This window comes from Telopea speciosissima, chromosome 2 (genome assembly GCF_018873765.1).
Source record: "Telopea speciosissima isolate NSW1024214 ecotype Mountain lineage chromosome 2, Tspe_v1, whole genome shotgun sequence".
Classification (NCBI taxonomy): domain Eukaryota; kingdom Viridiplantae; phylum Streptophyta; class Magnoliopsida; order Proteales; family Proteaceae; genus Telopea; species Telopea speciosissima.
The window spans coordinates 8,518,699-8,545,651 of record NC_057917.1 but is presented as its reverse complement, the minus strand read 5'-3'; the positions used below and the strand labels follow the sequence as shown (position 1 = coordinate 8,545,651).

Genomic DNA, 26,953 nt, shown 5'->3' with positions numbered 1-26,953 from the left:
GTGCTTTAAGCCAACAACTCGGGATTTAAGTTGGAAAAGATGAATTCCCAAATAAAAAAAAACCCTAGACAATCAAGTTCTATTTTTTTTAGGGGTAACAGCAAGGAGTCTCGAACTTGAGACCTCCTGGTGAGCATGGGCATGAAACGCAGCACATCTCACCAACTGCACTAGGCAGCTGTTGTTACATCTTTTCAATCCTTTTACTAGTGTCTAACAGCTCTCAAAAATTGTTGATCTGATGTATTTACCCTTTTTTTTTTTGTTTATTAAATTCCTAGTAGGTCTAGCTAGGTAATTCCAGGTCAGCACTTTTGATCTTCCACATGTTTACTGATTTAACTAACCTAACCATTGGATGGATGAAGCAATCTTGAATAAATAGATAGCAAAATCTGTGTCAAATTTCAAGACTATGGTCCACCATTGAGATTAATTTTATTCCCTTGTATTTACAATTATCAAATCAGTGGAGAGTTGTTTTGGCAATTCAAAACATTAGATAGATAATGAAACTTTATCAGCAATTTGTCAAATTTCAATTCTACAATCAGTTATATTGTCACCATATTTTCTATCTGTTTCTAAAAGAACCTTATCCAAAAGCAAATATAGAAAAGAGAAAGACCAGTCCATAGAGCATATTAAAGTACTAAACTTTAGATGGACCTTCTAGTTCTTGGTCAATGGAAGTTTATAGATACAATTCTGAATGCAACTTCACAAGAGCAAGAGTTTTTCTCCTCTCAGGTTCCCTCAAGTGGAGTGCGGCCTGATAATCTCTCTAGAGCGCGTGCAAGGCGTAGAGAGAAGGTCAGAAGAAGAAATTCCACTAGTATATCTGGTTTTGCAGTTCTAATAAGAGATTAATTACCAAGGTAGGTATCTGGTTTAGCACTTCTTATTATTAGGATCCTAATGACTTCACTTGTTGCCTATTAAACTCCTTCCTTTCTCAGTCCAGTTACTGAAGTTCAGAGTAAACCCTGCTTCCAAACTTATGCATTCATGATAGAGGATCCCATGTTCGACCCATTTAATGTGAATTACAGTTCTCTAAAGCCTGTAAGATGTAGAGAGAAGGGAAGAAGAAGCTAGAAGAAGAAATCCACCATCTTTTATGGCTAGCTTCACTTGCTGCTTATCATGTAAATGATGTAAACAACTTCAGCAAAATGCTAAGCGTCGTCTTCCCTTACTGGCTCCTCACCGTCCTCATCATTATATATTCTTTTCCTGGGTGGGTCTGATTCTCTAATTTTCCCCTTCTTCCTCTGTAGTATGATATTTGGTACTTCTAATTTCTAAACAACCCCACTAATCATGTCTGTTGTAGATCATCTCTCGAACCCTTTTGTCTATATTTTTAATTCTGAATCAAGGACATGCATCATCGAGGTCATTCTGCAAGGCTATTAGCATGTGGAAGGAGGAGACAATTATGAAGGTTTGGTTGGAATGATTATTATTATCATCTTGTGGTGAACTTAAGCATCAAATTTATCTGATTTTTCACAGATTATTGGTTTTCTTTGTTCAAAATATAAGTTTTGTTATATGGGTTTTCATTTAAAGCTTGTTGTTTTCTTTGCTTTTGCAGTTCTTATTGATGCAGATTATAAACCCCTGGTTCTAAAAGAGGAGAAAACCAGACTAGTGAGCGACTGGTGGAGTCCAAAACCAATAGTCAATCCATACTTCATTCGTCAAGCTCCCGCACCAGCAGAACTACATGAAATTCTCAGACACGGACGGAGATGATGAAGATAGAATGGTGTTTGTATTTGGGATTTTACCTTAAGAATATTATGGGGAGTTCACACTGTGGTAAGGGTAATTTTGTCATTTAAAAAGAATTGACAGTTACTTATAGTGGAGACCTAATGGAGTGGACTAAGTTGAAATAAAATCATAAAATAGGGGGTATCTGTGATATTTTGATAATGTTTGGGGTATTCGTGATATTTGATATACGTATAGGGGGTGTTCGTGAAATTTTCCCCAATATCAATCTTCCCCCTACCCTTAAGCACAGGGAGCTTCCCCGTAACCTTAAGCACCTAAAGTTGAAAAGTCCATTTTACCCACTTAGTTATTTAATTAAAAAAGGGGTAAATGACCCTTAAGGTACCTAACGTTTGATAAAATTATAAGTTGGGTATCCAATGTTTGATAAATTACATTTAAGATACCATTATTCAAAATTTCAATTATACCCAACCAACATCATACATACCACCCCATCACCATTTACCACTTAGTTATTTAACTAAAAAAGGGGTAAATGACCCTTAAGGTACCTAACGTTTGATAAAAATATAAGTTGGGTATCCAATGTTTGACAAATTACATTTAAGATACCATTATTCAAAATTTCAATTATACCCAACCAACATCATACATACCACCCCATCACCATTTACCACTGCCACCACCACTACACCCTCGTCTTCCTGCACAACCACCCCCACCCCACCACTTGCTGCAACGGCCCGCCCAACCAAACACTCCCTGGCGGAAGGGGGATTACAACCGTGCGAGAGAGAGAGGGTAGAGGGTCTTCCCGCACGACCACCCTCATCCCACCACCTAATTTTTCCCATCGAAAACTGTTGGAAGATCTAGAGTTTGGATTTCATACAATCTGCAAAATAAGATTAGATAACGTTAAGAGAAACAAAATGAGGTCGTTAACATCATTTAGCCTGTAAAGACCAGAGAATTAACAGGTGTGAAGAAGTACAAACAGATTCACCACTCTGTCTTTGACTCTTCTAGCACAGAAAACATTCCATTCACTCGTTCATCTTCTTCATTAGGCCGTAAAGTAATCACTTTAAAAATCTCATAAATGCTATTCATATCGACCAAACCAATCCAAATACGAGAAATGCGTCATGGTTTAAAAAGCATCAAGCAATCAGAAGACTAGAGAAGGGAAATGGAAAGGAGTGGTGGCAAGGGTTTTGAGTAGGGGAAAAGAATGAAGTGAGGAAGATGGGTTTTGTTTTTGGGGGTTTTGGAAAGTGAGTGGGTAACGATGATGATGGAATTTTGGTTAATGGAAGGGAAAGAGAGATGGGTTTGGTGATGGTTTATGGAGAAGAAGAAGAAGGAGGGAAAGAGAGGGTGGTTGAACGGTGGCTGTGATAAGGTAACCAAAAAACAAAATGGTCTTCAATATTGCTCTGATCTCTAATACTTAGTTTGATTTCAGATCTAAACTTGAAGAAATTCTTTTTTTTTGGTAACGTACTTGAAGAAATTCGAAAGCTACAAATAAAATCGCACAATATGGATACCTTTGGTTATGGAGAGAGTAGATTCGGTCAGGATGAACATTAGCTAGCATAATAGCACTGTTGAACAATATGGAAAAAAGCATTAACACGATGGGAAGAGAGGAAATCCTCAAGAATCTCCTCTAGAATTAAATTAGGCTTTTCAACACTCCTTGAAGAATCAGGGCTGTGCAACTCCTTTGGTGGATGAGCTACTGTCTTGTTAAGATTGCCAACATCTTTTTCTTCTTCTTTGAGTGTGGAACAATCGAATTGAGATTCGAGAAACTAAAACTCAAAACAATAATAGAAAAATTATCATGAGAGCCTGGGCATCGATTACGATGGTTTGTCTAGGTGCTGACATGAAAGTCATTGACATCGGTGGTGGTCGGAGGTTGCAGCGGTGGAATGGAAAGAAACAAAGAAGAAGAAAAAGAAATGGTGGATCCCATATAGAGAATGGTTTGTATTCGGGATTTTTACCCTTAAGGGTATTATGGGGAGTTCACTCTATGGTAAGGGTAATTTCACCATTTAAAAAGAATTAATAGTCACCTAACTGCACAGACCCAACGAAGTGGACTAAATTGAAATAAAGTCATAAAATAAGATGTGTCTGTGATATTTTGACATTGTTTAGGGTATCCATGATATTTAATATACTTACAGGGATATCCGTGAAATGTCCCCAAAAATCAAATTGTTCCCTCAATTTCAAAACCAGAGAACATAGGAGGAAATATCCCCATCTCCTCTCCCTGGTTTTGGACTTATGTAATCTATCAGCCTCGGCTCCTACCCGTTCTGAATAAATTGTTTTTCTAGCAAAAAAAAAAAGAAGACGATTAGGAAGAAATAGGAAAGAACTAACCACGCCGGTTTGGGGAGAGATTCGAAGGCGCGACTCGTTTAACGGGAAACCAGAGCCGAAGAAGACGATGATGGAGAGAAATCGAAAGAGGAAATCTTCTTCGTCTCTAAATCAATATATCAAAGTTGCAGATTTAAGTTAGGGTTTCAAACTTTCTTGTCATTCGTCTTATTTCAACAAATTCAGCTTCAAGATGCTGTAAGAGCTTCCATGACAATTCGAAACCCGAAACTTAGCATTCTTCCATCCTTTTTAAACGTTTATTAGGGTTTTAAAAGAGCATTGGATTGAAAATTCAATGTGAAGACAAGGGTATTATTGGAAAAATATTTCTTAGTACTTTGACACAGTAGAGAGTTTTTTTTTTTTGATCTCACAGTAGAGACTAGAGAGTAGAGAGAGTAGAGACGAACTCTTCTGTCTTCTCCCCACGTGGGGCGAGGATCGGAATTCCTTTCTGACAACCTCAGGGTTAGCCCAGACACAATAGAGATGAAACCCATAGGCCATAGCTAACTCTGCCCCAACGTGTAAAGTGACTACTAATAAGAAGAGGATACAGAGAAGGCCTCTTGGCCCTCTTCTAGTGATGATTGGTTTCACCTCTCGCTTTTCAATAGCTGCCGTGGCGCCCTCCAGAAGCACCTACCTCTTGGCCAGTTGACAACTTCTTCTAACCGCTAACATACGCACTTCTCTAGCTCATTCATCATCTCTCTGTGTATATAAATTTACATTTGTCGCGAAGCTCTCATTGAATGTCGGTTCCGCAGAGGATTATCTGCGTTTTTGCATTCAAAATTTCCACGGCTTCTACCAATCTCAGGAGTTTCATTCTATTCAACAACCGCTCTTCTTTGTCCGCTTTTCTTCCGGTAACACAGGCTCTGAGATTAAGCAGCTCCGTCTCTAATTCGCCGATGCCGAACTACAAGGTCTGATGATCAACCTATCTACTTACTTGCTAACAGTTATCAATTTTTTGTTTATATTTTCCATTGAAGAATTCGTTTTCATCCTTTCGATTGTTTTACGATTTGTGACAATCATTCGATATTTGTGTGCTGTTTCTGTTTCCATTCGCATTCTTTGTATCAAATTATATCAGTTTATGAAGTTTAGTTTCGATGATTGTTTTAATATTGTTGAAGCATTTCCTTGTTTGAAGTCGTTTTGATGCCGATGCCTATGATCACGTGAAAATGTGTGGACCTAGGTGCTTTTGAAGAAAATTCCATATGTATATTTATGTTCTGATTTGCTTTCTCGATCGTTATGCAGAAAAAGGCTGGCAAAAGAGAAGGAGTATGGAAAGAGATGCAAAGTGGAGGGCTTAGTTCATCCATGGAGGCTACGCCAGCACCTGCCGAAGCTATTGCAGATAGGCTTAGTGGGTTGAGTATGGTTGAAAATGCTGGGCAGACATCTGTTCCAGTTTCATCCATACGATTTGGCAGTGTTCCACTGGCAAACCAGACCCCGGTGAAAAGTCAAAAAACCATTTGGAAGCCCAAGAACTATGGAACAGTTAGTGGAGCTCCAGCAGTGGAAGTTGAGACTCCAGTTCCTCATCAAAGTTCGACAGCCCCCGAAATTCAGATGCAGGGTGCTGAAACTGCACCAACTAAAAATAGCAGTGTTGGTTTGAGTAAGATACTTAAAGGTCCGCTGGGAGCAGATTTCAATGTGGATAACTTTACGTATTCTCTTGCGCAAATTAGAGCCACCTTCTATCCCAAATTTGAAAATGAGAAGTCAGACCAAGAGGTATGTTGTTTTTGTTTTCTTGACACGCTGAAACAAAGTGATCAAATAGGTTTTTTCATGTTTTTTCCCTATATATTGACAAAATGACATATTTTAACAGTTCACTGTATACAACACTAAATCATCCATTTACTGTATTTTACTGTTTCGTGGTCTGAGACTCAGAGTGAATCAGGTTAGGCTGTTAAAGGTTTTCCTTTACCCCTGACTATCGTTGAATTGCAAAACAAATCATTTCTAGTGTCAAGGAGTCCACTTTTTTCGGGTTTGACTGTAGCAATTCGGTGCAGGAATCTCCCCTAGGATTTACGATGATTTTTAGTGGTAATGGATGAACACACAATGACAATGTTACTCTTTTCTGTTTGGTTGCCTCACTTTTTGGGATGGGGCGAATTTGTAAAAGGTTTCTGTTGGTATTTAGGTTCCCATGGATGTAGATTGGCTGTGTTTGCTTTGGAAATCTAGACTCCTTTACTGGTGATACCTCAACCGTACCTGGATTTATTACCAAAATGTGCATGCTGTATAGTCACATTTTTATTTTTGGGGGGAGGGGGGGGGGGTAAATCTGGTGGTGAATCTTTTCATTCAACAATTTTGATGTAAAGTTCTTTCCATTTTCCATTTAATGAAATCTAATATGGTTGTTGCCTAGCAAAAAATAGAAGAAGAAGAAAGGGGGGGGGTCCAAAGCACCCGCTTCCCCTCAAATTAAGAAGAAAAATATTTTCATCCATGTAGTTGGTGGTGGCTTGGTTAAAAATGGAGTTTCATTACTCTGCTGGGCCCACTTGACTAATGAAGTTTATTCAACAAGAAAGGGAATGTTGTATTTGAGAGCCAGTTATTTTTTAGAACTTAGTCATTTTTTACTGACCAAGTTAAGTTGTGCTATTGCAACCATCAGGTTGTGGGTTTGAAATATAGAAACAGCCTCTCCGCGAAGTGGGGGTAAGGCTGCGTACATTTGCCCCTCCCAGACCCTTCAGTAGCTGGAGCCTCATGCACTGGGATGCTCTTTTAATCATTTTCTACTCAGTGCAGTATGTTTCTGCAATGTTCTTGTACAGAGGGTGCGAAAGAGTGTCATTATTGAACCAAGCCTCTTTGGGTAACAAAGTTGATATGGGAACTGGGAAGAAAATATTTGCCAGGTTGTGAAATTCCAGAACTGAGCTGTATTCAAGCAAGTGCCATATGTTTTATGTGAGAAAGAGTGGGGTCTGTTTACTGAGTATCTTTTTTGATAAAAATCTATCTCTTGAGTGTTTGTGTCTCTGTCTTGTTTCAGTCATTGTGTGCCCTACCTGTGTGTGTGTGTGTGTTTGTTTGCTGTCTACTTGATCATGTGTATCTGCCTTGCTACCTCCTCCCCCTTCTGCTTCTAGTCTTTTATTTGTGTGTTTTTACCACCTATTATGGATTCTGGACCCTGACCTAAACTTTGGATCACTACTTTTTTCTATTCATTCAATTCTTAGAGAGCTTAGTTTAAGGATTCCCAAAGGGTTACGTTCCTCAGAGGTCATTGCCTGTGCCTTTTGGGAACCACTGATGACTAGAATATGGACAAGTTGGGCTCAGAATCGTTACAACTTATCTGCCTTTTGGATGATAATAATTAAAGAAATTCTCTTATATGGCTGCCATATCAACTTTTAACCATTGTATGGTATAATATCCATCATGGAGTCTAATAAATGTGAGCATCTTTGCATAGTTGGATGAACATTATCATGTCATGTTACCCTGCGGCCCCTGCATTGTTGAGTTTAGTTGAAACTTCCATGCTTGTGATAACTAATATAACTAGTACTTACATTCCTTCAGTAGGTTTGTTTGAAATCCTAATAGAGTTTTGAAGAAATATCGATGTAATAATTGAAGGAAAGGAATTCTTGTTACAGAGGGTTAATGAAAGTTGTATATTATGATTCAGGACCCAGTCTGGCTAGCTTATCCCCAGAAATAGCCTTACTGTACAACATTAATTACCTTAGTTGTTCTATTGGGAGGTAGAATTGTGTTAGAGAATGGTGGAACATAAAAAGGAAAGTTAAAATTGGGGCTCTAAAGTGACAGGGAAAAAGTGTCAAAAAAAAAAGAAGTAGGAAAGTTAAATTAGTGAGAGAAGATACGATAGGGAATATTTAGAGGCAAATATGGACCTACGTGGAGTGGTATTATGGAGTAGGATTCATGCTGCAAACCTCAAGTAGCAGGATAAGGCTTTGTTGAGTTGGGGGTTGATTATTGTTATGACATTGATCTTACGTTCATTAATTTCATGGCTTGTTTTATGATGATTAAATAATCTGATGTTTTTGTTTTTTTTTCCTTTTTCCTACTTGATATTATATCTGCTTATCTTCTTCTTCAAGTTTTTTTTTCTTCTCTTCCTTTGGGGTTCTGGAGTGCTTGTAATTTGGTATGTTGTTTGGTATTGGCAGGTTCGGACGAGAATGATAGAGACGGTCTCTCATGGCCTGGCCACAGTGGAGGTTGGTACACTGTTATGCTTTACCTTCTCACTGTGTAACTCTGCTTTTGGAGTCTTTGCAGTCTCTGCTCGGCTAAAACAAACAACATCATTTTATGTCAATATAATATTGCGTCATCAGTGACTAGGTGATTCAGTCTGAAATTATGTATCAACTCTTATACACAATACTTTCTACAGGTCTCACTTAAGCATTCAGGGTCTCTTTTTATGTATGCGGGGCATGAGGGTGGAGCATATGCAAAGAACAGCTTTGGAAATGTGTATGCTTATAATTCTACATTCTTTTGAATTTTCATTTACTAGTTGTTGCTTGTTTCCTTGTTCATAATGTAAATTTCTGTTAGTCTATTTCCTACTACCTCCATAACTGGTAGTTTTTATTTCACTGGCAATTTGAAAAAGTATACTTGTGCAGATACACTGCTGTTGGGGTTTTTGTTCTTGGACGGATGTTCTGCGAGGCATGGGGCACTGAAGCAACAAAAAAGCAATCAGAATTCAATGATTTTCTTGAGGTATTCATGCAGTAGAACTGTTTTAGGTGAATCATCCAAAATAGTTGGACGTTGGCATATAATTATTTAAAGGGAATTGTAATTTATGTCTCAATGTGTGGCCTAAGCAATCTAACAGAGCTTCTTGACAAAAAGTATTGTTAAAAATTACGATTGATTTTATGAACTGTTCTTCAGTTGTCATAACTGAAAGTTCATCAGATGGACTGCACCTCTTGCCTCCACCTCTGTTAGCCAATTTTAGGTTGGACCAAAATCTTGATTGGGGAAGAAAAGTGTTTGTGGCTAGGCGGTTAAAAGACTAGAATAGCAAGAACAGAAATTGGTTTGTTATCCAACGGATTTGTCAACTGTCAGCCACTGGCTGATTGTTATGTGTTCTAGTGTTCGCAGAGTCATTTAACTATGCAGTACTCTTTTTTTAGGCTTCTAAATGCCGTGATACATCAGATGGTTTCTTGTTGAACATCCATCCCTTGTTATTGCTCTCTTTAGAAGGGTGTCTCCCCTCTCTTTGTATTTCTAGCGGAAAATTGGCTTGAAGTAATGGAGAAGATATGGAGTTTTGTGATTTAATTGAAGATGACTCCTAAGGTTAGAATCTGGGACAGAATTCCCACAACCTATTTGGGATAAGCCTTGCTGAGTTGGTTGTACTGAATGGGAAATATCACTAATATTTTGAAAGTCTTGGATAAATAAATATTTTCATTCTTCTCTAATATTTCTCTAGTGCTTTATTTATCTTCTGAATATTTTCATAATTATGCTCAACTGTGTTTTTCTTAGGTAGAGTTATCTAAGTGTCTAACATGGGTTATGTGTGCAAGTACATCTCCTGGCAGTTGATTAGGCACCACATGTCATTATGTCTTGTTATTTTTAGGTTATGTTTTCTTTCGTTGTTGTCTACTTGTCTACAGTCTCGTGAATTGCATATTGATCATGTTTCTGAGGGAATTGTAGTCTGCATCCATGGGGAATGGTACCTATAGCTGTATGCTGTATAACATAAGACTTGGATAATTTGTTGTTTATCATTGCAATGTTTTCAAACTCTTTGAAGGAAATAACCTAGGTTGGCCATATTTTCAGAGGAACCATATGTGCATATCGATGGAACTTGTAACTGCTGTTCTAGGAGATCATGGTCAGCGGCCCCGGGAAGATTATGGTATGAATTGGTTCTTTTCTTTTTCCCATTGAGAAACAAGTGAACTTTTTCTTAAGTATTTAGACTTTAAAGACTGTTCTTTAATGGGTTCCCTCCCCCAGAAGGGCACCTGCCTTCTCTTTACTAAATTTAAATTTCTTCTGAAAGAAAAATCTTGTGCAAATTGCAAGCATGAGAAATTAAAATTCCTAAATAATGCCGGCCGGAATTTTGATGGAATTTTTATATTTTGTCAATTAAGTATGTCACAATATGGTTATTACTTTCATTAATTAACTATTCCCACATACTGCTTGCAATATACAACCCCCCTTATGAATTGGTTAATTCTGAAAGTCGGTTTTGGTAAAAATGCTGAGATCACTGAACAGGACTATGGGAGTGGCTCAGGTAAGGAAACTGAAGCTTAATTGCCTTTGGTGTGTGCCAGAAGGAGAATTTTAGATTAGGGCCATCATTTGATTGAGCTATTGGTGAGATGAATGGATATGATTCACCTAAGTGTATCTCGGGGTGGGGAGAAAGGAAGTTATCACCTTCCTCAGCTACGGCTTATAAGAGAAATTGTTAACTTCTGTGCTTAGTATCTTAAATAAATTTCTCTCTATCATTTTTATTGATTCCCTTTTTGATGGTTTTGCCCCTTGTGAGAGGTATAGATGTTAACTGCTATACTTAATGATATCTTGTATTCTTGTTTGTGAGCAGTTGTGGTGACTGCAGTCACAGAACTGGGCGATGGAAAACCAAAGTTCTACTCTACTCCTGATATAATTGCTTTCTGTAGGAAATGGCGCTTACCAACCAATCATGTTTGGTTGTTCTCAACAAGGTGAAAATTTATAGTTTGTCAGTTTTACTGGGATATAATGCCTACCAAAGATAATGGATAGTTGTCCTGGTTCTCTGGTTATGTTGATTCCTTGGATTGCTTTGTAGCTCTTTTTCATTATATCTTTTTTGGTCAAGATTTTTCATTATATCTTTGCTGCTGTTCCTCTGCATGTTCTTGTTTATTTGCAGTACGTTAGTTCTGTTATTTTTATAACGCTATTTGTACCTTTCGTTTGTCATTCAACGTGGTTAGATTGTACCACTGGCTGAACACTTCCTGACCAATTAGGGAGTGAATGAAATGCCAACCATATAAACCAGAAGAGAAGGAACATCAACAGAACTTATTACCAAAGATTCAAGCAACATCATTCTCTAATTTTTCAGAATTTCAGGTGTTTTTTTTCAAGTTCTTAGCTTAGAAACGCTCCATAAGCCTCCTTGACCGGACATTATAAGCAACTTGTTCCTTCCAGAATCCATATATGAATGTAAAAGAGGGGAGATGTGTAACAATTTAGCTCGTACAGAATAATGGACAAAAAGGAACTGCAGTAGCATATTCAGATCTGATTCTGAAGTAATGAGTTAAACTACACTAAAAGAGAGAACTTGAAAGAAATCTGAATCAAAATTCTAATAGTTCCACCACTCAGAGTAAGCAAATACCTATCTTGTTGGTGTTTGAAGACTTGGGAACAGTAAAATAAAGGAAGCTTCTAATGCTGCTAGAAGTTCAAGCAGAGGTTGAGTTGAGTGAAGAAACCCTTGGATTAGGATCTCTTATGGGGGTACTGCCTTCGGTTAGGATCTCAGGTCAAATCCAAAGTGTAGCAGGAAGTTCGGTCTTTTCTTCTCAACCTAGTAATATCAACAGTAACACTAACAGTAACTGGGAAGAAGAAGAAGATGAAGAAGAAGAAATCAGCAGAGGGAGGAGATGCACGCACAGGTCATGGCAGCCATCAAAACCATAGTTATCAAGGCGTCGCCATGGCGTCCAGGCTCCTTGGTCGCCTTGGACGCCATGGTGGGTGCCTTGCCGCCATGGCGGTGTCGCCTTGAATTTTTCCCCTCTAAAACGCCATGGTCGCTTTCCCGCCTTGATAACTATGATCAAAACTAATCCAAAAAAAATTTCATTCCAAAAAACTAATCTTCATCGTGGGAGTACATGCTCTTTTATAGAATTAAAATTCCTAATCCTATTGTGAAACTGAAATCATAGCCAAACTCTAACTCTATCTAATCCAAAACTGAAGACAAAATAAAATTGGACTCTTTCCTACCTACGATTCTAATAACATGAATAGAATAATAAAATTAAAAAGAATCCCTATTTGACCCATCTTCTAACTACATCAACTCTCCCGGTCTTAAAAGAACTCAACTCTGTCGAGTTAGGTCACGAACCCAAGATAGATGCCTTTGTAATTATTTCAACGGTGAGATGGCATGATTCTTGAGGTAGACGATCGAACTGCAACACCACGAGTAGGGAGGAGAGAGTGATCCATAACTGGAGGAGGAGAAAACTGTTGTCACTGCGGCATATCCTTCAATGCATGAGGCAACATTAGAAATGTATGCCTTCCTTGCTTTACTTTGATGGTGTTCCATGTACCATCGTAGAGAATTCCAGCATGTCGTTGCCAAGGTTGCCCTAAAAGAATGTCGCAATGCGTGAATGAGGCAACTAGGCAAGGCACATGGTACTGTAATGGCCCAAACTGTAGGTATATTTGAACTACTGCAGGGTTCTCTTCTCGAGCTCTAGGTTCAAAACCTCTCTCATGAATGTTCTTGAAAAGCTGCTTCTGTGGAAGGTTATGTGCTCGAACAAAATCAGCAGAGATGAGATTGGATTCTGGTCCGGTATCAACAACTTTATGAACATCTGTAGAATCAGTACCGTACAGAAGAATACCCTTTTGCCTGAAGAGGGGAGCTCTATCTACAAGTCCATTTACGAATGATGTAAGGCTGGCGGAGTGAGCTTCAACTTCATCATCATCATAAATATAGTCATTCTCATCAAAAGGGTAAGGGTATAAGTTTTCATCATCAACATCATCCTTCTTTGTTGGTTGTTTCTCTACTACATTTACAGGGTGAGTTCTTTTGGGACATTTATTGCCAAAATAAATTTTCATCATCAGCATCATCCTTCTTTGCCACATTTACGCGAGGGAGTGGCTTTGGTTGAGTAGGGTCTTTTCGGGTAGTACAATCTGTGAACCGCCGACAAGCTTGTGTTTGGGGCTGCTATTTCTCATATTTGGATGGAGCGGATTCACCGAAGATGGAACTCTAATTCTTGCTCTATTGACATGATTTGGAAAGCCATCTACTTTGATGTTAGCTCTAAGCTCCACATGCTCCCCCTTAAGCCTTTTGTTGATACCCCAAGGAACGAGCATATTGTTGTATCCTGTGGTTTTGATGTTTCCGTTCTTCGTTCTGATGGCCCAGATTCTTAGGGCTTGTCTTTTTGTATAGCTCCCCCTCTCTTTCCTTGTGTATTCTCCCTCCCCCTCTCTTCTCCCTTTCCGGGTTTTGGTAATGAATTTTTTATTCACCAAAAAAAAGAAGAAAAAAAGGCGTACAACCTAGGTTAAACACCTCTACGAAACCGTTCCTCCAATTCTATGTTAGTGCCACATAGAGTTTCAAGAAGGCTCAAAACTTTTGGGGAAAAAGAGTATACCTTTAAATTCGAATCTTGCTCAACTACGTTGCAGTAGTCCCCAACACTTGCAGGTGGACCACAATACCAATCTGTTTTTTTTTTGGAGTTTTTCCCCTCTATCAGGCGAAACCACTCGAAATTCACGAAATGGTTCGAAACCGTCTTGATCAGAACAGTACTTTTGAATGCACTATTTTGTATCATTTTGGTCGAAACGATAGCGAAACCGAGTCCAAACTGGAATTTCAATCGAAATTCTACATACCTTGTGAGTTGACTTTCGTTTAGATAAAACAATTTTTTTTTCAATGAAAATCTCAGTCGTTTTGACCGAAATTTTGAACCATAATATAAAATAGAGATCACAATAAAAAACAAACGAGCACAACACCAGGGCATACTTCGGGTTATGCCGTTATGCCCTACTGTACAAAGACTTTCTCAGATCCCCATCTGTTGCTAGAGAATCCAGTATAGAGTTGTAAGATCTGTGGTGCCTAGACAACGAAAAGTTCATGGCCACACATAGAGCTAGCCCTCTTAATTACATGGATTATTTTTTGATTTTTGTGCATCTCTGATGAAATGCAATTGATAATAAGTCCAAGTCTCCTTCAACAATCAATTGAACAAAGTCTGAGGAGGATGTTCGATGCTATCCTCACCTATTTCATCCAATTGATCCTGCTTGCCGTGGAGAAAGACTCTTTCTAACAATTGGTAAAAGAATGATTTTTTTTCCTGAAAAGTTGTAGACCTTGTGTGATGTTTATGATCGTTCTTGGATTTGTTGGGCAACTTCCCAAATGATCTTTCAATCACTATCACTATAGATATATGATGACTCATAGAGTGATGGGATTTGATTTGTTGCATGTGATGTTCTTTATGATGTCTGGATGACAGGATATGTATGAGATTAGTCTGGCTCTTCTTGCCTTCATTTTGAACTTATTCGTGGTCTTCTTGTGGCTATTTTAGGTTTTATTGTCACTGAAAATATTGACACAATTTGTATGGAACTTAATGTTTGCAACCAATCCTTTTGGAAATTTTTTTGGACAGACATGATGCACAAGATGGCTTCTAGTGTGATTTTAGCATCATAGGTCTCGCCTGTTGAAGGTTCTTGGATACTTTCAAGTTTAAAAAAAGTTGGATGTTTTCGCCAAACATTATGACCCACACAAAGATTGGATTAGTGACTTGAATCAATTTGCTTCTTTGTTAATTACTGCATCTCCTATGGGCATCTTCAATTGGATCTTATTTTTAATTTTGTATTTTACCTGTAGATGTCAATTTGTAGTTACATTTATTGAATGTGTTATTTTGTCAGTTTCTTCAAATAATTGTTCACATTTCCTGCTAAAAGAATTAAACCATTCTGGTTAAATTGCTTTTCAATTCTATGCAAATACTGAGAGTTTAACTTATGTTTTTGATGGATCAGAAAGACACAGTAAATGTTTCTGCGTCAGGTCAAAATGTATGATTTCTGATTATTTTCTTTGCTACTGTAGGAAATCTGTGACATCCTTTTTTGCAGCCTATGATGCATTATGCGAAGAAGGAACTGCAACAACTGTATGTAAGGCTCTTGATGAAGTTGCTGATATCTCTGTACCAGGTTGGGTTTTTAAACCAAGCAGGACGTTTTAAGAAACCTAGATCTTCTTATGCCATCTCAGTTTGTTCAATTGGATAGATTTTCCATTTTAGTTGGTAACAGTGAATTTAAGGAAAAAGAAAGAGATGTAGGTGTCAGTTCCAATATAAAGAGCTCCTAGAGCATCACCTCAACTAGCTTCTATGTAGTACATACATCAGCGCTTTTTAGTGTTTGGTGGTACTATTACAAATATTTTCTGTGTCAACATTATACATTCTGTGATGTTAGCAGTATACTGAAAGGTCATTGAAGATTTTTCCCTTTACGGGAAAATTGTATTAAAAGAATCACCTTCTATGATGATGAGACTGCCAAATTATCTACAAGCATTACCTGTATCGTGTCTTTTGCAATGCCTCTGAGTCGTCACTTGTTGCTATGGCGAAAGCATGAGCCTGCCAGCGTGAAGAAATGGGTTTCAGTCTGTGAGCGACCATATTGTGCAAAAACTGGCGAAGTTCAGACTGTCTCCTATCTTCCCGTCAGGACCCTGCAAAAGTGGGTCTAGTACCATGTTGTGGCCCTATATGGCAGCCCTATATGGCAATGCTGCCTTCTACTTATATTTATTCTCTGTATGCTTTCTTTTCTTACGTTTCACACTGGGGTTGAAGTGGGTTCAGTTGTCCATTTGTGTGGGTTTAGTTCTCGTTTTTTGTTATTTCATATGTATTTCAGTGGTAATCCCTTCTTTTACCATTCTACCAAGTGTTAGTTCTGTTTTTCTATCAATCTCCAGGATCAAAAGACCACATACAGGTACAAGGTGAAATCTTGGAGGGCCTTGTGGCTCGTATAGTTAGTCCTGACAGCTTGAAACATATGGAGAAAGCTTTGGCAGACTTTCGTACTCCACCATTAGATGGAGGTATACCATTTTTTTATCCTTTATTTGTAGTGATCTAAGTACTTGGTTACATTATCTTGATGTACATCATCTTTTGTGTTATGGAACATTTTCATCTGTCTTTGCAGTTATGCGTGTAGCTCTTCTATCTTTATATATTTGGAATCCCTTCACTAACTTGTCCTAGATTTATTTATGCCTTTCGCATACCCATGCTTGATATATGCTGCAATTTATTTCATGATCCATTTACATTAGATGCATTCCTGGAAAAGTATAGCTTAGTTTGAGATGGATTTTCAGATGTTAGTCCAGCGTCTAGCCAACAATGAATCTTGTGAAGGACTGATGAGTACTTGGGAAGTTCTTTGATAGACAAGTTGCTCGTCTTTATGGAATTTCAATGCTCATCTTCCAGGGGTTGACTTTAGTGGTACATATATGAGGTTGATAAGTTTCCATTAAATGATTGCCAAGCAGGATATGAGTATCGTATTTAAGATAGTATCTGGAATGCTATTAGGGATGCAGCTTATAAATCTAAAACATACATAGATGATACTTGTTTTAAAGCATGCTTAGACTATGATTAAGGCATAACTAATACACATTCAACCACCTTAAGCTTTAAGTTACATTTAGATTATTTATGGAAGCAGAAGGAAGTTGTAAAGATCAATGATTCTCTTCTTCTGGATTTGTAGCAACTAAAAGTAAATACACATATTGGTGTCAAGGACAATGACCAATCATATAATCTACCAAAAAATGTTGGTTGTTCTAGATATGTGTTGTAATATGGGTACAAGGGTATAATAATCTAGTAGGGTTATGTTGGTGTTGCCCTAAGGGTATTATTGTAATCTTGTACCTCATCATAATATTATAAATTGAGTGGGTCTGTGTCTCATTGACACAAGTTCAATTCCCCAATATTTCATCAATATGGAATTTGTATAATACACCATATACCTGTTCATATCATATGTTTTCTCTTCTTTTTGGACTTGAGTAATTTTAGACATTAAAATTTTAAGAAAATTCACATTTAATCCAAAAATTAGGGCAGATGCGGTTAATATAGTAACCATATACATGTCAAATGTAGGATGAGAACCCTACCATGAAATTAGGGTCTTGAATGGGATTTAGGAGGTAATGTGATGTGAAATAGGGTTGAAATTGAAAAGTTAACATGGAAGAATAGATACTAACAGAGCATAATTCATATCTCTTGCGTTATTCTTCAGTTCTAAATTGAATGATGTTTTACTGATAAAAGAAAACATTTTAATGGGTTACTGAGAGCAAAAGATAAGTATTAAATAAATAAAAGTGAAAGCTGTATTTGGTTAATGTCTGTCTAGTGTGGCTCTATTAGTGCCTGGATGTGTTGAATGACTACCCAAATACCAGAAGTACAACTGTGGGCCATCCAACAACTCTACAAGATCCCATTCTCCAAAGGTTAATTAACAACAACAACAACCCAGCCTTATCCCAACTTCCCAACTAAATGGGGTCGGCTACATGGATCCTTTCAAAAACAAAGTAGGGAAACTGAGGTCCTTATAAAGGGAAAGGAAAGTAAGAGAAACTTAAAAGAAATTGGATAAGCAAGGTAAGTAATGGAAAGTGAAAGATATAAGTACGAGGAAAGAGGATAGCCCACTAATTCAGGAAAATCTCAGCTACATGGTGTCAATAACATGGATCCTTGCCCTCCAGTAAGCTCTATCTAAGGTCATACTCGGTACAAGACCCATACTATGCATGTCAGTCTTCACAACCTCACCTATGGTCATTTTAGGCCTGCCCCTAGCTCTTTTAGCTCCTTCAATTGGCATCAGATCACTTCTCCTTACTGGAGCATCCCCAGGCCTCCTTTGTACATGACCAAACCACCTCAGGCGACATTCTTGGAGCTTGTCGCTGATCAGGCGACTCTCACATCTGCTCTAATACGTTCGTTCCTCACTTTATCCTTCCTAGTTTTGCCACACATCCGTCTTAACATTCTCATCTCCGCAACACATAGCTGCGCTATATGGCACTTCTTAACTGTCCAACATTCCGCCCCATACATCATAGCCGGGCGGACAACAGTTCTGTAGAACTTTCCTTTAAGCTTTAAAGGAATGTGTCGGTCACACAAGACTCCGGACGTACCTCTCCACTTCATGCATCCTACTTTAATTCTTTGTATATTAGTTTTAACACAAAGGAAGAGGAAGAATCTATTTATAAAATAGCTAAAATGAGAGAAAAGAAGAGTAGAGATTTTGACCAGGTAAGATGTATAAAAGGGGAGGATGGAAGAGTTTTAGTAAGAGATGAGGACATTGTGAGGAGATGGGATGAGTATATTTGCGAACTTCTAAGTGGAGATAGTTCGATTATGACCGAACAGGTTAACAACATTATTCATCAAGACGCCACACATCATAGATATGTACGAAAGATTGGTGTGGCGGAAATTAAAGAAGCCTTAAGAAAGATAGATGTAGGCAAGACACCAGGACCGGATGAGATCCCAATAGAAGTGTGGAAGGCCTTAGGAGTATGTGGGGTAAGTTGGTTAACCAAGTTATTTAACAAGATTATGATCACATGGAGAATGCCTGATGATTGGAGGAGAAGCATTGTGGTTCCAGTCTACAAAAATAAGGGTGATGTCCAGAGCTGCAATAACTATAGAAGCATAAAACTGATGATATGTAATACTTTATGTCAGCGTGCCTCGAATTGAAAAACACTTGCAGAAGAAGTGGCAGTGAAGTGGAAGTTAAGAATTGTTTTTACAATTCCAAGTTATGTTGGACGAAGTCTAAACAGCTGGAAGTACTTGTGTTGGTACTCAGATTAATGGATCTTTATTTGGTCGAAAACAAAATAAAATTCCAGTCATATAGGAAATAACAGAGTAGCTTTGGTATATTAATAGATGATGCTGAGTAAGGAAGTTGCTGTTCACGTGGTACAATTAACGTGAACTGTAGTGTGGGTCCTTTTTGGTAGAGATTTGATGTATCTTGATGGGGATTAGTGGCTAGTTTGTTTACTTGCTATTTCTTTAGTTTCTATTTTTGTAGTTACTATTTTGAATTTTTGATGTTACTCTGTTTTGATCATGTTAGAGAGAGTGTACCTCTATACCGTGGGAATGTGTGTACTATGTAGTTGAATCTAATAAGTAGTTTAGGTCTTTGTTATTCTTTCCTATTGTAACTAGATTGCTAGTTTCCTGTTTTGGTTAGACTTTAGAGTCTTTAGAGTTTTACTCAAACTATGTAATCGGTTCTAATTTATTATAAATACAATGGCTTGGGGATAGGCATTCTATATAGAATCCATCGCACAACCTCTTCTCTCTCATTTTTTCTAGTTACTGGTTACGGATCCTGGATTGTCACACGGTATCAGAGCTGTAACCAATATCTGATTCTCTCCGTGATAGCCGTTTTGAGAGTTGTTTTTGAGTTTCTGTTTTGAAGAATGAAACCCTAGTTCATCGAAGAGGAAGAACTAGGGTTTCATGTACTGATTTCGGTTGATTAGTATGAAGATCATACATGCTCCTGCTATTTTCTGAATTGATTATCATATATTGCTGCTGCCTTGCTGCTGCTGTATTGTGATTTGCTGGTTCAGGCCATCGATCTACGGTTCAGACCAAGGACGTGATAAGAAGATCGACTGTCTATTTTATTTTATTTCTGCTGCTAATTGCTTCATATGAATTGAAGAACAAGGCTGTCAACGATTTGCTGTTGATTCATCGATTGCTCTTGGTATCATCGATTTGCTGCTACTATTTCATATGCTGCTACTGCTGCAATTTCATCGTCTGCTGCTGTTCTGAAATCTTTTGGCGAAGGTTGAAGAAGATAAGGTGCAGGTTCTTTCTTGGTTACTGTCTATCTTCTTCCTTGGTTACCACCCCTCGAAATCCCTTTTTCTCCTTTGTTCTAGAATCTTGATAGTTTCTGGTAGCGTGACTGTCACGTTACTTGTTTTATAATCCTATTTTCCAGGTTTGCCCCCACCCTATTATTTACTCTTGCATGTTATACTGGTATGCATGAGTTTCTTTATTACTTTATTTGGTTTCTCAAGCCTCATAATTACCTCATGTCACCCTCGTTCCCTATGTTATCCACTCTTGTCCCCCATGTCAACTATGACATCCATGTCCCATGTCCCTATCATGCCATAATTTTGTTTTTAAAATCCCATAATTGATGTAGTTCTAGATTGGTAGAAGCCGGACAACCAGGATCTAACTTGTACATGTAGTTCGGTTAGATCAAAATAGGTGAAAATTGTGAAATTAGGGTTAGGGTTTGATAGGTCCTAGGGTTTGATGGAAGGGTTAGGTCAAATTGATGTAGGGGAGTCTATCAATGAAGATTACGTTAAGTTTTAACAAGTCTAAGCCTTTTAATTAGAATCGGCAGCAAGGTTAGCGTTAGGATTTGATAGGACCTAGGGTTTGATGGAAGGGTTAGGTGAAATTGATGTAGGGGAGTCTATCAGTGAAGGTTACGTTAAGTTTTAACAAGTATAGGCCTTTTAATTAGAATCGGCAGCAAGGTTAGTGGTAGGGCTTTAGGTTTTTGAAAAGAGGAATAGATGGATTTTTAGGGTTTATGGTCAGATGAGGGAGCAACTTGGATCGAGTTTTCCCTAGTATGATCCTCGAACCTACCACGACCACCATTCGCGGCCTATTTTCGTTCTCTTCCCTACCCGGGAAGGTGGATCAAAGAAAGGTAGCTTGCTTCTCTCCTGGACTGATGGCGGCTTATGTAGTGGTCGGCCTTCCTACCAGAATGTCGAAATAGCTTTTTTTTAGCTTATCCAACACGCGTGGTTCAAGATAATGTATTTTGATAATATATACAAATACGGTATATACGATCCAGAAGTAGTGACAAAAAAGATTACGATATTAGGATTAGGGAATTGTAAAAAAGGAAAGAAATCTAAAAGATCTTTTTCCTACAATTCCCCTTTGGCCCATTTATGGCATACCTCTTCCAATAAATATTCTATTTCCCTTTTTTCTTTCTGGTCCAATATTTGTTCTCGAAGGTCTTCGTTTTCGTGTAGAAGCAAACTCGTGTCGAATTGCTGAAAGGCCTTGCTGATTTGAACCCCACGGAGCAGTAATCTGCAGATAGAAAACTACAATGATTCCAAACTTGACTTCAATAGTCTCGTATCCATGCTGCCCCGACTCCAAACTCGATTTCGATCAAAGTTTGATGTGATTTGGCTGGCTGGTTTGGTCTGGGCAGAATTTAGGTATTGGGAAAAGTGAAAACAAAAAGGGTGAATGTTAGGGTTTGGTGGTTTAGAGGATTAGAAGAAGAAAGGTTAGGGTTGGGATGATCAAACTCACTGTTATTGCAGAATTTCCTTGGCAGCAGCTTGTTCGATTGAGAAACTTGAATTAAAGTTGAATCTTTAACTAGAACTTGAAGGAGATCTTCTAAGAGCTGGAAGGAGAGCTTCAAAAGAACCACCCGGGCTTCCCACTGCAAGGTGTCAATTGGATCAAACACCGATTCCTTCAAACAATCCACCCGGGCTTCATACCGCAAGATGTCGATTGGATCAAACACCAATCCCACCAGCCTTGATCAAACACAAGACAAAAATCTTCAATAGAGAAGAAGAGCAGCAAAAGGCTTTTTATTAATATCAAAATTCGTGTTCAATACTTGCCCCCCTTACAACCTTATATAAAAGACCCAAAAATAGACTCCTACACTAAAAAGGAAAGGTCTAACCCATCCTTAACCTATTAGGTAACTTAAACTGACTAGGAAACTGCAATAGACTCAAACAGAGTCCTAATCCAGCACAACTTAAATAGTCACATGATCACTTAGGGCCTCTTTGGTTTCACTTTTCATTTTCATTTTCTGACAATTTTTCATTTTTTGATGTGTTTGGTATCGCTTTTGAAACTTGTTTTTAATTAAAATAATTGAAAACACCCCCAAAATAATAATAGACTCAAGAGTCTATTGTGGATTACGGCCAAAATCTGTTTTTCCTTCATTTTTTCGCTCTTTAATGATCATGTGCTCATATGACCCAAATATGAGGGGTAAATAGATGTGTTATTTATTTTTGGAAAGGGAAGCGCCCTCCTCCTCCTCCTCCTCTTTTTTCCTGCAACGAAGAAAGTGAGAGAAGAGAAGACTCGGTATTTTTCGTTGTTTCAATGTTGCTCCTCAGTGGTGGTTCTGCAATTATGGGCGATGGATACGAGACATGTTGGAATTCTGGATCGGTTTCCGCATCGAATGTAACCGTGAACCATTGTACTTACCTAATGGACCTCTCTGTTTGTGGCCTCATCAATGTCTCCTGAATGGGTTGAGTTATCATGGAAGGTACTTAAAATTCTGTCCTTGGAAGTCTTCCAAAGAACAGTTCCCAACAGGCACTGTACTTGCCCAATGGACCTCTCTGTTTGTAGGCTTATCAATATCTCCTGAATGGGTTGTTATCACGGAAGATACTTAAAATTCTGTCCTTAGAAGTCTTCCAATGGTACCTACTCCAAATATGCTTTGATTTTTTCATTATGTTATGTGCAACTAGTGACCATTGTTCCCTCTGGCGCCAATCCTCGACCCGTCACCCGCTATGGTGTTGCCATGGCGATCATGTCAACCATGTTTTATTTTTTATTTTCTCTATTTTTAATGTCATTTAGTATGCTATAATATATACCCTATAACATAAAAAATCAACAGGAAAGTGTACTACTAATCTACTATGGTTTTTGCTTGGATCATATGCCGGAGTAGCTCCAGTATTTGCAATATTTTCACCCCCACTACTAATTGGTGTAGAACTAGCCATTAGTTGAGTGAAAGTGACTACAAAAGTAACAAAACAAATTAAAAGAACACAATTTATATTGAGTGAAATCAGTGAATAAACCTAATAAACAGGCCATATATAAACAAAAAAAAAATTGCTGATGTGAATATGTGCTTGCTGCTGTTGTGCGTGAGTGCTGGACTACTGGCTGTAATAAATCCCTCCCCCCCCGGTCTCTCGACTCTCTCCCTGTCTCTGTGTGTGTGTGTGTGTGGCTGTGTCCAAGGCAAGAAGAAGAAAAAATAAAAAAAACCCCCTTCTCTGTGACTGTGCAAGCCTGCAACTGCAAGGCAAGAAAAAAAAAAAACAAAAAAAAACCGAGAGGTCTGTGACTGTGTGCAAGCAGCCTGCAACAGTGCAACTGCAAGGCAGGAAGAAAAAAGAAAAAAAACAACCGAGAGGTCTGTGACTGTGTGCAAGCCTGCAACTGCAAGGCAAGAAGAACTGAAGAAGAAGTTAAGAAGACGAAGAAGTGAGAAGAAGAACTGAAGGAGAGAGTTGCCGGAAGTGAAGAAGACGAAGAAGTGAGAAGAAGAACTGAAGAAGAAGAATAAGAAGAACTGAACTGAAGGAGAGAGTTGCAGGAGGACTGGGAGGAGAAGAAGAAGAAGAACCAAATAAAAAAAAATAAAAAATTACTTACCTGCTTGAAGTGGTTGCCGAAGGGGTGCGAAGAAGTGAAGAACTGTTGCAGGAACTGAAGCCGAGAGTTGCCGGAACTGCGTCTCTGTGTCTCTGTCTCACGAACTCTCTCCTCTGTCTCGAACTCTCGTTTTGCGATATCTATTACTCCCAAATTCCAATTAGTGACTTAGTGTTTCAAAATTAAGGTATATACTGTTTAATGTTTTAATTTTTTTATGTTAATGTGTATTGAAAAGTTACACCTCCAATACACATTAAAGAAAAAGCATTTAAGCTCTTAAATGGTTTAAAAAAAAACTAAGTTTTATACACTCAAACACAAATATCGACCGATATGGCCATATATCGTGGTATGGCATCCATGCGGCGCCATGGTGATGCCATGGTGACGCCATGGAGGCCATATCGGTTGATATTTGTACATCAACCATATCGGAGGTCGATATGCAATCTTCTCTAGCGCCAGGCCGCCATGGCGACGGGCCATGACAACTATGGCAGATGCCAATTTACTCTCCCCTAGTGGGCTTTCGTTGGGTATCGTTGAAACTCTTCCCATGTTTAGACAGGTTGCCACTGCTGATCTCCTCCCAATTAACTACGAGAGAGATGGGTGTCGGTGCCCTGCAAAAAAGCATCTCATCTTCTCCAGAATTCTCTTTATTTTTACTGTTTAGAGTTGATTTGTGGAAGAAGATGGGTGAAGAGAGAATCTCTTCTCTCTTCACCCACCAGTTAAAAAATGTTATGAACATTATTTACACATAGGTAGTTACCAAACAGTTTCTCATTCTATGTTCTTTTATGTCTAGTTGCTACCAAACAGTTTTTCATTTTATCAAAAATGATTTTTATTAATGACTTTTTTTAAATAGGCCATAATGAAAATGAAAGTGATACCAAAGAGACCCTTAGGTGATCACATGACCACTAATTTTGTTTTTGGGTGAATAAATAATTCATTACAAAAACCCCGGAGGGAGGACAAAAGAAAGGGGGGTGGGAGAACTATACAAGCCCAAGGCCAAGAGGGCCTATCGAAGGGGGCGAAAGATAGAAGAATCTAAGCCCGAGGTAACAACAATGAGCCTGTTCCTTGGGGAGTCAATAAGAGAGCCATGGGGGAGAGAGTGAAGCCTGGAGCTAACATCGAAGAAGATGGCTTTCCAAACCAGGTCAAGAGACTAAGAATTGGAGGTCCATCTACGAAGGTTCCGCTCCATCCAGATATGGGATATAACAGCCCCAAACACAAGCTTGCCAATAGTATTGCAGATAGAGCTACCTGAAAAGGACCTACCAAGCCAAAGCCACTCTCGAGCAAAGGAAGGGGGCGTCTACAGTGGGGCCAAATAGATTGTAAAGATTTTTTCCAAATAGAAGAGGCTAGGGGTCAAGAAAAGAAAAGGTGGTTGACGTCCTCAGTTCTGTTCCAACAAAGGATACAGGTGTTAGAGTTGATAGTAAATATGTATCAGGGGTAGTTCAGGAACTAGACTTCTAACTAGTTCCCTTATTATGTATTTTTAACTTTTTATGTCTTTTTACCTTTTACCTCCCTAGGGAGGTGATTGTAATACTTTTAGTAATTCTATTTGAGCAATATAGGTGGGTTGGAGAAGTCTCTCTAACACACACAACTTTGAACCGTAACTCTCTCTTCTTCCCTCTCTTGTCTCCTTCTTCTCTAACATCTTCCTTCCTTCTCCATTGTTTCCCTAATCTGAAACTCAACTTGGTATCAAAGCAGGTTGGTTTGAGAGTCATATTTGGTTGCTCTTCTCTATTCTTTTCTTCTCTTTGGAATCCTAGGATTCAAAGGGTTTCAAAGAGAAGCTACCAATGTAAAAAATCTGTGGTATAGAAGTATGAAATAGGTTGGAAATAACCTACTCATCTGTTTGGAGGTGTTCTTTGAGCTTGGTAGAAGCTATTATGAAGTTTTGAAGCCATTCCATCACCTGCAACTATTACCGCCAGCTTCAAGTTCGAGCCCCTGGTTCTCTCTCTCTCGGCCTTGGTTTCAGCCTTGGAATGGCTCCATAGAATCGCCCAAGGGTGTTCTTTTCATCCCATCTGGCCTTGGTTTCAATCTTCCACTACTGCTTGAGCAGTACTCTCTTTCGTGGAATCTCTGTTTCTGCCTAGGTAATATCGGGACTGCAATTTCTCTGCTCCTCTTATTTCTGGACTGCTATGTATTGCTGCCTTTGCTGAGAGGAAAAATCGCCATTTATTGGAGGTCACCCGTAGTCTCTTGTTTGGTATGCATGTTCCCAAGACTTTTTGGTCTGCTGCTTCTACTCCCAAAAATGTTATTGATGCTATGTCTGACCCAAAATGGAGACAAGCTATGTCTGAGGAAATGATGGCACTTGAGAAGAATGGTACTTGGCAACTGGTGGATCTTCCTAAGGGACGTGTCCCTGTTGGATGCAGATGGGTCTACACAATCAAGTACAAATCTAATGGGAGTGTTGAGAGATACAAAGCAAGGTTGGTGGCTAAGGGATACAGTCAAGTCTATGGAATTGACTATCAGGAGACATTTGCTCCGGTTGCCAAACACAACTCAATTAGAGTTCTTTTGTCATTGGCTGCCAATAAAGAATGGCCATTATACCAGGTGGATGTGAAGAATGCCTTTCTCCAGGGATTTGGAAGAGGAAGTGTACATGCGAACTCCTCCAGGCTTCAAACTGCCATCACCAAGGGAAGGTGTGTCTCCTCAAGAAGGCATTATATGGTCTCAAACAATACCAAAGGCATGGTTTGAGCGCTTTGCAAGCCGTTCTAAAGAATGGATATTCCCGAGCTAAGCTGATCATACTCTCTTTACTAAGAGGGGCCATGGTACCATTACAGCCCTTATTGTTTATGTTGATGATATTGTGGTCACAGGAGATGATATAGTTGAGATAGATAACCTGAAGAGTTACTTGGCACGACAGTTTGAAATTAAAGACTTGGGTCCCTTGAAGTATTTCTTAGGCATTGAAGTATCAAGGACCAAGAAAGGAATTAATATATGTCAACGGAAGTTTGTTCTTGACTTGTTGACAGAGACTGGAATGTTGGGCTGCAAACCAGCCAATTCTCCTATTGAGCAAAATCATAAACTAGGAGAAGATTGTGGTTCTTCTCTAGTGGATGCGGGAAAGTACCAAAGGCTAGTGGGGAAGCTTATCTATCTTGCCATGACACGCTCCAGATATCTCCTATGCAGTGGGAGTAGTGAGCCAATTC

General features: G+C 38.7%; 1 protein-coding gene and 1 long non-coding RNA gene across 3 annotated transcripts in view; one reads left to right on the top strand and one right to left on the bottom strand.

The window, feature by feature from the left end:
- Positions 1–1,285: 1,285 nt before the first annotated feature.
- Positions 1,286–21,211, bottom strand: LOC122650346. Its single transcript, XR_006331413.1, has 3 exons — positions 21,025–21,211; positions 10,422–10,428; positions 1,286–1,297 (listed from the first exon to the last, which is right to left on the bottom strand). It is a non-coding gene; the product is annotated as an uncharacterized LOC122650346 (long non-coding RNA).
- The window catches only part of LOC122650344 (tRNA ligase 1), a 110,037-nt gene continuing 87,911 nt past the window's right edge, over positions 4,828–26,953 (top strand). The window contains exons 1-9 of one of the 2 annotated variants that reach the window (XM_043843745.1): positions 4,828–5,090; positions 5,437–5,922; positions 8,376–8,426; positions 8,606–8,688; positions 8,844–8,943; positions 10,039–10,117; positions 10,826–10,949; positions 15,164–15,270; positions 16,052–16,180. In XM_043843745.1, the coding sequence (XP_043699680.1) occupies positions 4,914–5,090; positions 5,437–5,922; positions 8,376–8,426; positions 8,606–8,688; positions 8,844–8,943; positions 10,039–10,117; positions 10,826–10,949; positions 15,164–15,270; positions 16,052–16,180 (1,336 nt within the window). In that variant the 5' untranslated portion in view covers positions 4,828–4,913. The remainder of the gene's footprint in view (positions 5,091–5,436; positions 5,923–8,375; positions 8,427–8,605; positions 8,689–8,843; positions 8,944–10,038; positions 10,118–10,825; positions 10,950–15,163; positions 15,271–16,051; positions 16,181–26,953) is intronic. The other variant, XM_043843746.1, reaches the window with a different exon arrangement.